At 43.6% G+C, this 15,135-nt stretch overlaps 1 protein-coding gene across 1 annotated transcript in view; it reads left to right on the plus strand.

Annotated features, from left to right (window-relative positions):
* The window catches only part of LOC115181574 (dedicator of cytokinesis protein 1), a 71,444-nt gene extending 67,322 nt beyond the window's left edge, over positions 1–4,122 (plus strand). The window contains exon 8 of the mRNA XM_029743469.1: positions 2,905–4,122. Coding sequence (XP_029599329.1) covers positions 2,905–3,000 — 96 coding nt within the window. The 3' untranslated portion in view covers positions 3,001–4,122. The remainder of the gene's footprint in view (positions 1–2,904) is intronic.
* Positions 4,123–15,135: the final 11,013 nt, after the last annotated feature.

Raw genomic sequence — 15,135 nt, forward strand, 5'->3', positions numbered from 1 at the left:
GTCTCCTCCTACCTCAGCCTGTCTCCCTCCTACCTCAGCCTGTCTCCCTCCTACCTCAGCCTGTCTCCTCCTACCTCAGCCTGTCCCCCTCTACCTCAGCCTGTCTCCTCCTACCTCAGCCTGTCTCCTCCTACCTCAGCCTGTCTCCTCCAACCTCAGCCTGTCTCCTCCTACCTCAGCCTGTCTCCTCCTACCTCAGCCTGTCTCCTCCTACCTCAGCCTGTCTCCTCCTACCTACAGAGTCAGGCTAGATTAGTCTCACTGGGAGGGGGAGACTTGGCAGTAAACTGGAGTCAGACTAGATTAGTGTGGGAGGGACAGGCAGTAAACTGGAGTCAGACTAGATTAGTGAGGGAGGGACAGGCAGTAAACTGGAGTCAGACTAGATTAGTGTGGGAGGGACAGGCAGTAAACTGGAGTCAGGCTAGATTAGTGGGGGAGGGACAGGCAGTAAACTGGAGTCAGACTAGATTAGTGGGGGAGGGACAGGCAGTAAACTGGAGTCAGGCTAGATTAGTGGGAGGAGGGACAGGCAGTAAACTGGAGTCAGGCTAGATTAGTGGGGGAGGGACAGGCAGTAAACTGGAGTCAGGCTAGATTAGTGGGGGAGGGACAGGCAGTAAACTGGAGTCAGGCTAGATTAGTGGGGGGGGACAGGCAGTAAACTGGAGTCAGACTAGATTAGTGGGGGAGGGACAGGCAGTAAACTGGAGTCAGGCTAGATTAGTGGGGGGAGGGACAGGCAGTAAACTGGAGTCAGACTAGATTAGTGGGGGAGGGACAGGCAGTAAACTGGAGTCAGACTAGATTAGTGGGGGAGGGACAGGCAGTAAACTGGAGTCAGGCTAGATTAGTGGGGGAGGGACAGGCAGTAAACTGGAGTCAGGCTAGATTAGTGAGGGAGGGACAGGCAGTAAACTGGAGTCAGGCTAGATTAGTGGGGGGGGACAGGCAGTAAACTGGAGTCAGGCTAGATTAGTGAGGGAGGGACAGGCAGTAAACTGGAGTCAGGTTAGATTAGTGGGGGGAGGGACAGGCAGTAAACTGGAGTCAGGCTAGATTAGTGGGGGGGGGGGACAGGCAGTAAACTGGAGTCAGACTAGATTAGTGGGGGAGGGACAGGCAGTAAACTGGAGTCAGGCTAGATTAGTGGGGGAGGGAAAGGCAGTATACTGGAGTCAGGCTAGATTAGTGAGGGAGGGACAGGCAGTAAACTGGAGTCAGGTTAGATTAGTGGGGGAGGGACAGGCAGTAAACTGGAGTCAGACTAGATTAGTGGGGGGGGGACAGGCAGTAAACTGGAGTCAGGCTAGATTAGTGGGGGAGGGACAGGCAGTAAACTGGAGTCAGACTAGATTAGTGGGGGGGGGACAGGCAGTAAACTGGAGTCAGGCTAGATTAGTGGGGGGGAGGGACAGGCAGTAAACTGGAGTCAGGCTAGATTAGTGGGGGGAGGGACAGGCAGTAAACTGGAGTCAGGCTAGATTAGTGGGGGGAGGGACAGGTAGTAAACTGGAGTCAGGCTAGATTAGTGGGGGAGGGACAGGCAGTAAACTGGAGTCAGGCTAGATTAGTGGGGGAGGGACAGGCAGTAAACTGGAGTCAGGCTAGATTAGTGAGGGAGGGACAGGCAGTAAACTGGAGTCAGGCTAGATTAGTGGGGGAGGGACAGGCAGTAAACTGGAGTCAGGCTAGATTAGTGGGGGAGGGACAGGCAGTAAACTGGAGTCAGACTAGATTAGTGGGGGAGGGACAGGCAGTAAACTGGAGTCAGGCTAGATTAGTGGGGGAGGGACAGGCAGTAAACTGGAGTCAGACTAGATTAGTGGGGGAGGGAAAGGCAGTAAGTAGTGATAGCGGGTTCGACTCCAAGTCCTTGACTGCTGGTGTCATTGAGTCTGGTGTCATTGAGTCTTGTCATTGTTACTAGATGTCATTGTGAATACCTCACTGTTGCAGACGTTCAGGTGTGTTTTTTACACTGTTTTATTTCTTTTCAGTCACTGCCTTGGACACGACAGGTGTTGAATGCTGGAATTAGATGAGTCATGACTGAGTAAAAACACTGGTATTCACTCGGATTGTAGTTTCACTCAAAGTGCTTGAATCAGCAGCCTCAATCCTAGAAGGCTAAATCATTCCAAAGGAGATTTCCTGCTAAAATATTATTCTGAAGATGAATCCCTGGGGATGTACAGTTCTGAGTATTGCTTTATGTATCTGGAGCCTATTACAGAATCTCAAATCAAATCAAGTGTTATTGGGCAGGTGTTAATGCGAGTGTAGCGAAATGCTTGTGCTTCTAGTTCCGACCGTGCAGTAATATCTAACAAGTAACATAATCTAACAATTTCACAGCAATTACCTTGTACACACAAGTGTAAAAGAATGAATAAGAATATGTACATATAAATATTTGGATGAGCGATGGCCGAACGGCATAGGCAAGATGCAGTAGATGGTATAGAGTACAGTATATACATATGAGATGAGTAATGTAGGATATGTAAACATTATATAAAGTGGCATTGTTTAATGTGACTAGTGATACATTTACTACATCAATTCTTTCATTATTAAAGTGGCTAGAGATTGAGTCAGTATGTTGGCGGCAGAATCTCAGGAATCTTTAACTGCCGAGTTGTGAGATGACATGCTACATTTCCAGGATACAGATATTCATCTTTCTTTAATCTACTTGAAGCATCCGAGTATAAAGCTTCATAACGGAAATAATTTGTTTTTATGAAATGTATGCATTCACTAGTGTAAGTCTCTCTGGATAAGAGCGTCTGCTAAATGACTAAAATGTAAATGTAACGTGTTATAAGGATGTATTAGCCTTTATAATGTCTTATAAACGTGGCTTAATATTTTCTATATTCTCTCTTTTTATATATATAGCATCTGCCACCACCTCTTCCCAGCAAGACCCCTCCTCCCCCTCCTCCTAAGACCACCAGGAAACAAGCCTCCATCGATTCAGGAATTGTACAATGAACAATGACATTAAGACACCCGATATAAAAAACAAGGTTCTTTCCCCTCTGAAATCTCTCTCCCCCTCATGCGTTCCAAAATGGCGGCCTATTTCCAATAGTGCACTACTTTGGACTACTTTTGACCATAGGGCTCTGGTCAAACGTAGGGCCACTATATAGTGAAGAGGGTGCCATTTGAGGAAACAGCAACAGTCTGACCAGGAGTGAAAGAAGAGTATCTCACTCAGGTAACACTCCTTATTGAGCCACTCATTTTGGCTGTGTCCCAAACGGCACCCTATCCCCTATATAGTGCACTACTTTTGACCACGGCCCTGATAAGGCTCTGGTAAATAGTAGTTCACTACGTAGGGAATAGGGTGCCATTTGGGGCAGAGCCTCATTGGATTCTTTAATTTTTGCCTCAAGTGTGATGATGCGGTCTACTTTACCGTAGGTAGATAGGTGAATCAGTTTCACATGATTACTGGTCACTGAATTTATTGATGCTATCTATCATCTATGACTCTATTCTCCACTTGATACCACTGAGTTCAGGCCTTTGTGATGCTATGAGGTCGTGTTCCACCTATAGAATTAGAATGAGTGAAATGAATCTAGAATCAGAACCAGGTGAATGAAGCGTTCTCTGGTTCTGTCTTTTACCCTTTGACCAATAGACAGGCTGGTGAGTGACGACCAACGTTCTGACCCTTCCCACCTGCTCTTAGAAACCAGGAGCACATAGTTACAGAAAACATGCTTTTTATTCTGTGGTTTATCTTTTGTTATCCGTATTCCCGCTTTGTACAGAGGTTTGTATATAGGATTTCATTTTTTATGTGGAATTTATCATGACTTTTTTTGTATTAACATTGCATTAGATTAACTGGTTTTCATTTATATCCCCCCCAAAAAGTTTTTTTTTAGGTTTTTAAATGACAGGGACTGTAAAGAATTGGTATGTGAGAAATCTGCCTATCATTGATTTTATTGGTAAGGTTTGTGTTTTCTTTGGAGTGAACACAACTAACTCCCTCCTTCATCATACATTGTCATTGTATAGGATTTTAATGCTGTAACATTGACTGTTTCCAATTCACTACTGACTTCTGAATAAACTTTCAACTGTATGTTTCAACTGCTTCTTTGTTGTTCGCTCGCTGCTCTTCAGCTTAACGAAACGAAATACAAATGTATCTTTGAAACAAAGTCTGTTCTGTCTGTGTTGAGTTTGATTAAAGGATGTATAGCAACTAGCTGGCTTTCACTGGCAGCAATCACAACTCTACTGCTTCCTTATCAAGGTGAACTCTACACAGTCTCTTACGGTAACGATATACAGCGTTATCAAGGTGAAGTCTACACAGTCTCTTACGGTAAGGTAATGCAGGGTTATCAAGGTGAACTCTACACAGTCTCTTACGGTAAGCTAATGCAGGGTTATCAAGGTGAACTCTACACAGTCTCTTACGGTAAGGTAATGCAGGGTTATCAAGGTGAACTCTACACAGTCTCTTACGGTAATGTTATACAGTATTATCAAGGTGAACTCTGTACAGTCTCTTACGGTAATATTATACAGCAGGGATGTCAAACTCATTTTGCCCCAAGGGCCGATTTCATTTTCAACGAGGTCCGAAGGACCGCACTGAAATTAAATTTTATTTCCTCAAAATGTGCAAAAAAGTAGTCCTCTATCCATCTTTTGGGGAATTTTCTATGCTCCCTGACTGTCTAGTAATTATTAGTGAACGAGCTGGACAGTCAAGAAACCGTATGAATGTAGGTCCATTGACTGTACACAGTGGTTATTAGCCAGCTGGACAGGTAATAAACTATGTATGTACAGTGTCAAGAAAAAGTATGTGAACCTTTTGAAATGATCTGGATTTCTACATAAATTGGTTATAAAAATTTGATCTGATCTTCATCTAAATCACAACAATAGACAAACAGTCTGCTTCAACTAATAACACACAAACTATTGAACACACGATGTAAACATTCACACTGTTCCCCGGGCGTCGAAGACGTGGATGTCGATTAAGGCAGACCCCCCCTCACCTCTCTGATTCAGAGGGGTTGGGTTAAATGCAGAAGACGTGGATGTCGATTAAGGCAGCCCCCCCCCCCCCCCCCCCCCCCGATTCAGAGGGGTTGGGTTGTACAACTGACTAGGTATCACCCTTTCCCCAATGCAGGGTGGATATAGTATGTGAACCCTTGGATTTAATAACTGGTTGACCCTCCTTTGGCAGAAATAACCTCAACCAAACATTTTCTGTAGTTGCGGATCAGACCTGCACAACGGTCAGGAGGAATTTTGGACTATTCCTCTTTACAAAACTGTTTCAGTTCAGCAATATTGTTGGGATGTCTGGTGTGAACCGCTCTCTTGAGGTCAGGCCACAGCATCTCAATCGGGTTGAGGTCAGGACTCTAACTGGGCCTCTCCAGAAGGCTTTTTGTTTTCTGTTGAAACAATTCTGTTGATTTACTTCTGTGTTTTGGGTCGTTGTTCTGTTGCATCACCTAACTTCTGTTGAGCTTCAATTGGTGGACAGATAGCGTTACATTCTCCTGCAAAATGTCTTGATAAACTTGGGAATTCATTTTTCCGTCAATGATGGCAAGCTGTCTGGGCCCTGAGGCAGCAAAGCAGCCCCAAACCATGATGCTCCCTCCACCATACTTTACAGTTGGGATGAGGTTTTGATGTTGGTGTGCTGTGCCTTTTTTTCTCCACATAGTGTTGTGTTTAACTTCCAAACAACTCAACTGTAGTTTAATCTGTTCACAGAATATTTAGCCAGTAGTGCTGTGGAACATCCAAGTGCTATTTTGCAAACTTCAGACGTGCAGCAATGTTTTTTTTTGGACATCAGTGGCTTCTTCTGTGGTGTCCTCCCATAAACACCATTCTTGTTTAGTGTTTTACGTATCGTAGACTCGTCAACAGAGATGTTAGCATGTTCCAGAGATTTCTGTAAGTCTTTAGCTGACACTCTAGGATTCTTCTTAACCTCATTGAGCATTCTGCACTGTGCTCTTGCAGTCATCTTTGCAGGACGGCCAAAATTTGTCCTACCTTACACTGATGAACATCAAGGCTTTTAGAGATACTTTTGTAACCCTTTCCAGCTTTATGCAAGTCAACAATTCTTCATCTTAGGTCTTCTGAGATCTATTTTGTTTGAGGCATGGTTCACATCAGGCAATGCTTCTTGTGAATAGCGAACTAACATTTTGAGAGTGTTTTTTATAGGGCAGGGCAGCTGTAACCAACATCTCCAATTTCATCTCATTGATTGGACTCCAGGTTAGCTGACTCCTGACTCCAATTAGCTTTTAGAGAAGTCATTAGCCTTCAGAGAAGTCATTATCCTAGGGGTTCATATACTTGTTCCAACCTACACTGTGAATGTTTAAATGATGTATTCAATATAGACAAGAGAAGTACAGTAATGTGTGTGTTATTAGTTTAAGCAGACGGTGTTTGTGTATTGTTATGACTTAGATGAAGATCAGATCAAATTTTAGGACCAATTTATGCAGAAATCCAGGTATTTCCAAAGGGTTCACATACTTTTTCTTGCCACTTTATGTCCATTGACTGTCCCCCCTATTTTATTATGAAACCAGCCACGGGCCGGTTTGGACCCCCTCGCGGGGTATGTTTGACACCCCTGTTTTACAGGGTTATCAAGGTGAACTCTGAACAGTCTCTTACGTTAAGGGCCCAGTGCAGTCAAAAAATGTGATTTTCCTGTGTTTTGTATATAAATCTAAACTATGGGGTTGGAATAATACTCTGAAAATTATGATAATGCCCTTATAGTTGTCGTGACGTTGTATTAGTTAATGTGACGACTGTTGCTCATCGAATGATTAACGGTTTATAATTACGTGATTAAATGAATTAAGCAATGAATCAAGCAATTATTAACTCATTAACCTGGGGCACCATGGGAACATTGTTTTGATTGAGTTTCTATTTCCCAAATTAACTCAAAGGATATCAGAATATCGATTACAACAGTCGCTAAATTAATCAATTTCCTCTACAGTCTCATAATCTGAAAGTCGTATAATCCGGGAATCTGCACGGACCCGGGCTTTACCACTGAATTTACCACACCAATCTTAGTTGATTATTTATTTACTAGCAAGCTAAAATGATGATAAAAATGCACATACACAAAACACAGTCTAGCTATTGATTAGGACTTAGTATAACGGGCCAACACACTCTGGCGCTTGTTACCCAAAATGGGGATTTTAAAGAGAGAGAAAGAAAGGAAGTACACGAGAGAAATATACATTTGGGTTCATTTGTCAGCCATGCTTATTTAAAATTAGCCTTGCCCCGAACTGCCGCTCTTATGGGTCAGAATATAATGATGTAATTACGTGTTGTAGTTCTCAGGTGGGAAGCTCCGCGTGGGTCGTTTAGGCTTCTAAATGACGAAGTTCTCCGGCGCAACTCTCTGGTTGTCCTCACGATGTCAGTGTCCTTCTTGGCTAAGTGGTCTGATCCTCACCCTTGATCGGAAAGGGGTCTTCTGAGGACAGACAGCTCTGTAGCTCAGAGCTCACAGCTTCGGCTCGAATGGTGTCGATACCACGATTCAATGGAGAGTGGAGGCTGGGTGGTTCGGCTTGAATTCACCCGCTTAGACACAGCTACTCGTCCGTAGCTCGTGTAGAAAAATATTTCTTTGTCTTCAACCTTGTGTTTCGTTTTGGGGTTCGTCGACTTTGTTAGACCTTGGCTGCAGCTTGGGGTCAATAGTCTACTATGTTAATTCTTCACTCTCCTGTCTTATACCCTCGGGTCAGAAGTGGGTGTAACAGCCTTTAGGGCGATTCTCTGGGCGGACCAAGTCAAAGGGGGCAAGGCTTAGATTTGGCTAAAAATCCGATTTTAGACACTAACTTCACATTTCATCTTTATCAAAACATTCTGTTTGATTTGGATATTTTCCAAACAGCGTACAATGTATAAACATCAGGCATATACTGGGAAAACTCTTAAAGGTACAATGTTTTCATAATAACGTCATCTCTTAACCTTTAAAAACAACTACAAAAGTTACATACATTTTAATATTCCACTTTTCGTCATAACCACCATTGTGGCTGACGGAAACCATTGTTCCAAAGTTCCTTTATTGCATGTTTAAGGTTCTGAGGCCAGTTCTCCATTGTTAGGACAAAGGAATTTCTCTGTATTATGGGCATGAGGTGTCATAAAACCCCCACATCTTCAGACCCCTAGATCTCTCCTCCTCTGTTGGGGGTTTGGGAGATAATCTGTAGGGTGGTGGTCTCCTGTACCCTGACCTGATCAGGACAGTCATGACATAGTGTAAGAGCTGTTTGAAAAGACCGCCTGAAATTTCAGCCTGTTTTGGTTAGATTGGGGTTTTTGGCCTGCCTGGTGACATCAGTAAATTGCTTAATAGACCAATAAGAAAGAGAGTTCTAAACCTCTCTGCCAATAACAGCTAGTTTTCTGTTTCCCCTCCCCTCTCAGACCACTCCCAGCAACACAGTGGTTCTGTCATCATCCAACAATTACAACAACTTAGTTATCAGTCAAATTAGTTAGAATTTGCTGAATTGCATCATGATGTGTAGAGCCGCAGGATCAAATTTACCTTTTTTAATTTGCCTCGTTGTGAAACAACCTTGTTACTTTGGGAGAGTGTCTGGTAGGATACGCGACACAATATGAAGCTTAAAATGAATACCAAGAGCTTCCACATGCTCTCCTGTTAAATATCTTCACTGGAATATACTGGAAACATCTGTTTTTAACATGTACTGAGTTCCTGTTAAATATCTTCACTGGAATATACTGGAAACATCTCTTTAACATGTACTGAGTTCCTGTTAAATATCTTCACTGGAATATACTGGAAACATCTGTCTTTAACATGTACTGAGTTCCTGTTAAATATCTTCACTGGAATATACTGGAATCATCTGTCTTTAACATGTACTGAGTTCCTGTTAAATATCTTCACTGGAATATACTGGAAACATCTCTTTAACATGTACTGAGTTCCTGTTAAATATCTTCACTGGAATATACTGGAGACATCTGTCTTTAACATGTACTGAGTTCCTGTTAAATATCTTCACTGGAATATACTGAAAACATCTCTTTAACATGTACTGAGTTCCTGTTAAATATCTTCACTGGAATATACTGGAAACATCTGTCTTTAACATGTACTGAGTTCCTGTTAAATATCTTCACTGGAATATACTGGAAACATCTGTTTTTAACTTGTACTGAGTTCCTGTTAAATATCTTCACTGGAATATACTGGAAACATCTGTCTTTAACATGTACTGAGTTCCTGTTAAATATCTTCACTGGAATATACTGGAATCATCTGTCTTTAACATGTACTGAGTTCCTGTTAAATATCTTCACTGGAATATACTGGAAACATCTCTTTAACATGTACTGAGTTCTTGTTAAATATCTTCACTGGAATATACTGGAGACATCTGTCTTTAACATGTACTGAGTTCCTGTTAAATATCTTCACTGGAATATACTGAAAACATCTCTTTAACATGTACTGAGTTCCTGTTAAATATCTTCACTGGAATATACTGGAAACATCTGTCTTTAACATGTACTGAGTTCCTGTTAAATATCTTCACTGGAATATACTGGAAACATCTGTTTTTAACATGTACTGAGTTCCTGTTAAATATCTTCACTGGAATATTCTGGAAACATCTCTTTAACATGTACTGAGTTCCTGTTAAATATCTTCACTGGAATATACTGGAAACATCTGTCTTTAACATGTACTGAGTTCCTGTTAAATATCTTCACTGGAATATACTGGAAACATCTGTCTTTAACATGTACTGAGTTCCTGTTAAATATCTTCACTGGAATATACTGGAAACATCTCTTTAACATGTACTGAGTTCCTGTTAAATATCTTCACTGGAATATACTGGAAACATCTGTCTTTAACATGTACTGAGTTCCTGTTAAATATCTTCACTGGAATATACTGGAAACATCTCTTTAACATATACTGAGTTCCTGTTAAATATCTTCACTGGAATATACTGGAAACATCTGTCTAACGTATACTGAGATACTAAAGAGAGAATTCTGACCAGAGACGTATGCTAGTGTGCACTGTATAGAGAATAGGGGGCATGTAGTGCACTGTATAGAGAATAGGGGGGCCATGTAGTGCACTGTATAGAGAATAGGGGGCCATGTAGTGCACTGTATAGAGAATAGGTGGCCATGTAGTGCACTGTATAGGAGAAATAGGGGGCAAGGGTAGTGCAACTGTATAGAGATCGGGGGCCATGTTTGCCTGTATAGAGAATAGGGTGGCCATGTATGCACTGTAAGATAATAGGGGGGCCATGTAGTGCACTGTATAGAGATATGGGGCCATGTAGTGCCTGTATAGAGAATAATGGGGCCTGTTAGTGCACTGTATAGAGAATATGGGCCATGTAGTGCACTGTATAGAGAATAGGGGGCCATGTAGTGCACTGTATAGAGAATAGGGGGCCATGTAGTGCACTGTATAGAGAATAGGGGGCCATGTAGTGCACTGTATAGAGAATAGGGGGGCCATGTAGTGCACTGTATAGAGAATAGGGGGCCATGTAGTGCACTGTATAGAGAATAGGGGGCCATGTAGTGCACTGTATAGAGAATAGGGGGCCATGTAGTGCACTGTATAGAGAATAGGGGGCCATGTAGTGCACTGTATAGAGAATAGGGGGCATGTAGTGCACTGTATAGAGAATAGGGGGCCATGTAGTGCACTGTATAGAGAATAGGGGGCCATGTAGTGCACTGTATAGAGAATAGGGGGCCATGTAGTGCACTGTATAGAGAATAGGGGGGCCATGTAGTGCACTGTATAGAGAATAGGGGGCATGTAGTGCACTGTATAGAGAATAGGGGGGCCATGTAGTGCACTGTATAGAGAATAGGGGGCCATGTAGTGCACTGTATAGAGAATAGGGGGCCATGTAGTGCACTGTATAGAGAATAGGGGGCCATGTAGTGCACTGTATAGAGAATAGGGGGCCATGTAGTGCACTGTATAGAGAATAGGGGGCCATGTAGTGCACTGTATAGAGAATAGGGGGCCATGTAGTGCACTGTATAGAGAATAGGGGGCCATGTAGTGCACTGTATAGAGAATAGGTGGGCCATGTAGTGCACTGTATAGAGAATAGGGGGGCCATGTAGTGCACTGTATAGAGAATATGGGGGGCCATGTAGTGCACTGTATAGAGAATAGGGGGCCATGTAGTGCACTGTATAGAGAATAGGGGGCCATGTAGTGCACTGTATAGAGAATAGGGGGCCATGTAGTGCACTGTATAGAGAATAGGGGGTCATGTAGTGCACTGTATAGAGAATAGGGGGCCATGTAGTGCACTGTATAGAGAATAGGGGGCCATGTAGTTGCACTGGTATAGAGAATAGGGGTGCCATGTAGTGCACTGTATAGAGAATAGGGGGGCCATGTAGTGCACTGTATAGAGAATAGGGGGGCCATGTAGTGCACTGTTAATAGAGATAGGGGCCATGTATTGCACTGGTATAGAGAAATAGGGCCCATGTAGTGCACTGTATAGAGAATAGGGGGCCATGTAGTGCACTGTATAGAGAATAGGGGGCCATGTATTGCACTGTATAGAATAGGGGGGCCATGTAGTGCACTGGTATAGAGAATAGGGGGGCCATGTAGTGCACTGTATAGAGATAGGGGGGCCATGTAGTGCACTGTATAGAGAATAGGGGCCATGTAGTGCACTGTATAGAGAATAGGGGGGCATGTAGTGCACTGTATAGAGAATAGGGGGCCATGTAGTGCACTCTGTATAGAGAATAGGGGGGCCATGTAGTGCACTGTATAGGGGGTAGGCGAATAGGGGGCCCATGTAGTGCCACTGTATAGAGAATAGGGGGCCATGTAGTGCCTGTATAGAGAATAGGGGGCCATGTAGTGCACTGTATAGAGAATATGGGGGCCATTGTAGTGCACTGTATAGAGAATAGGGGGCCATGTAGTGCACTGTATCAGAAGAATCGGGGGCCATCATGTAGTGCACTGTATAGAGAATAGGAGGGGGCCATGTAGTGCACTGTATAGAGGAATAGGGGCCATGTAGTGCACTGTATAGAGAATAGGAGGGCCATGTAGTGCACTGTATAGAGACATAGGGGGTCATGTTAGTGCACTGTATAGAGAATGGGGGCCATTGTAGTGCACTGTATAGAGAATAGGGGGCCAGGTAGGGCACTGTATAGAGAATAGGGGGTCCATGTAGTAGCAACCTGTATAGAGAATAGGGGGCCATGTAGTTGCACTGTATAGAGATAGGGGGCCATGTAGTGGCACTGTATAGAGAATAGGGGGCCATGTAAGTGCACTGTATAGAGAATAGGGGGCCATGTAGTGCACTGTAGAGAATAGGTGGTCCATGTAGTGCACTGTATAGAGAATAGGGGGTCATGTAGTGCACTGTATAGAGAATAGGTGGGCCATGTTAGTGCACTTTATAGAGAATAGGGGGTCCATGTAAGTGCACTGGATAGAGAATATGGGGCCAGTAGTGCACTGTATAGAGAATAGGGGGGGCATGTAGTGCACTGTATAGAGGAATAGGGGGCCATGTAGTTGCACTGTATAGAGAATAGGGGGGCAGTCGTAGCACTGTATAGATAATAGGGGGCCATGTAGTGCACTGTATAGAGAATAGGGGGCCATGTAGTGCACTGTATAGAGAATAGGGGGCCATGTAGTGCACTGTATAGAGAATAGGGGGGCCATGTAGTGCACTGTATAGAGAATAGGGGGGCCATGTAGTGCACTGTATAGAGAATAGGGGGGCCATGTAGTGCACTGTATAGAGAATAGGGGGCCATGTAGTGCACTGTATAGAGAATAGGGGGCCATGTAGTGCACTGTATAGAGAATAGGGGGCCATGTAGTGCACTGTATAGAGAATAGGGGGCCATGTAGTGCACTGTATAGAGAATAGGGGGCCCTTTTAGAACTGCCACTGTGTTTCTTCCATGAAGGAATGTCTCTTAGCAATCACGAGACAGCCTTCTACCTCTCTCTCTTTCTCTCTCTCTCGCTCTCTCTCTCTCCCTATCTATTCTCTCTCTCTCTCCCTCCCTATCTATTCTCTCTCTCTCCCTATCTATTCTCTCTCTCTCTCTCTCTCTCGTTCTCTTCCTATCTATTCTCTCTATCTCTCTCGCTCTCTCTCTCTCCCTATCTATTCTCTCTCTCTCTCCCTATCTATTCTCTCTCTCTCTCCCTATCTATACTCTCTCTCTCTCCCTGTTTCTCTCCCGCTCTCTCTCTCTTTCTTTTTCTCTCCCTATCTATTCTCTCTCTCTTTCTCTCTCCCCCTCTCTCTTTCTCCCTATGTATTCTCTCTCTCTCTCCTTCTCTCTTTCTCTCCCTATCTATTCTCTCTCCCTCTCTCTCTCTCTCTTTCTTTTTCTCTCCCTATCTATTCTCTCTCTCTTTCTCTCTCTCTCTTTTTCTCTCCCTGTCTATTCTCTCTTTCTCTTTCTCCCACCTACTCTCTCTCTCTCTCTCCAGGAGAAATGGATTTACATCTCACACTAGCACAGTGTCATTTGTCACATCTGCTCCCTGAAATAATGGTGTGTATATTCTGTTCCACTTGACACGCTTCCATTTGTTTGGACGCTTAGAAATGTCCCCTCTCTCTCTTTCTGGAAGTATGTCTCTCTCCTTGCTAGAGTTCTCTCTCACGTTGACAGGTGATAATTGGATCCAGTGGATGTATATATTTTCAGTTGCATATTGATCAGTGGAGGGTAATGCATGGGCATATCAAGCCTGCTGTTGGTGTTGCTTCATTACGTAAATGTATTGAACATAAAGTCAATGCTGGACAAGCCTTTTGGACTTACAGTAATAGGCTCCGACTATTTCTCAATAACATCATGTGGTGCTGGTTAACTGTGTTCCCATTGATGTGTCCAGCATACTAGGGACCTCACCGGAATACTTTTCTTGTGGTCACAACATAACAAGTGTTGTTTTGTCGAGATCACGAGATAATCAAAAGGTACCACTGTTCAGATGCACGATAACCACCTCATCAAGGAGCACAGTGGCTGCGTTGATCGCAATGAGCTCGTGGGTCATTTAAACCCTGAACGATGCCTGACAAGACAGTCTGTCTCCAAGGCTGCATGCTGCCCCCAAGACCACAGTCAATTGCATGAAAGTAATAACACAACGAACTTGGCTAGTCTTGTAAGCTAGCTAGGTAGCCTTGTTATCTATGTTGACTGTTAGCTTGCGTAACATGATGTGTATAATTGTAAGGGACACTTCCTGTTTTATGGATAATCGTTATATTTACAGTGGGAGAGCTCCATTCCTGACAGGCTGATCAGATTTAATTTCAGCCTCAGAGGTTGATAAGTCAGAGCGTTGCCTTGTATGCTGTTTCATAGGTAAAGTTCCTTGCAGACAGCCTACAATGTATTCAGACTGCATCCCTTTTTCCACATTTTGTTATGTTACAGCATTATTCTAAAATGGATTCAATTGTTTTTTTCCCCTCATCAATCTACACACAATACCCCATAAAGACAAACCAAAAACACGTTTTTAGACATTTTTGCAAATGTTAAAAACTGAAATATCACATTTAAATAAGTATTCAGACCCTTTGGCAGCGATTACAGCCTTGAGTCATCTTGGGTATGAAGCTACAAGCTTGGCACACCTGTATTTGGGGAGTTTCTCCCATTCTTCTCTGCAGATCCCCTCAAGCTCTGTCAGGTTGGATGGGGAGAGTTGCTGCACAGCTATTTTCAGGTCTCTCCAGAGATGTCCGGCCTCTGGTTGGGTCACTCAAGGACAATCAGAGACTTGTCCCGAAGCCACTCCTGCGTTGTCTTGGCTGTGTGCTTAGGGTTGTTGTGCTGTTGGAAGGTGAACCTTCGCCCCAGTCTGAGGTCCTGAGCACTCTGGAGCAGGTTTTCATCAAGGATCTCTCTGTACTTTGCTCCTTTCATCTTTGCCTCGATCCTGACTAGTCTCCCAGTCCCTGCTGCTGAAAAACATCCCACAGC

Source organism: Salmo trutta, unplaced genomic scaffold (assembly GCF_901001165.1).
Source record: "Salmo trutta unplaced genomic scaffold, fSalTru1.1, whole genome shotgun sequence".
In the NCBI taxonomy this organism is placed as follows: domain Eukaryota; kingdom Metazoa; phylum Chordata; class Actinopteri; order Salmoniformes; family Salmonidae; genus Salmo; species Salmo trutta.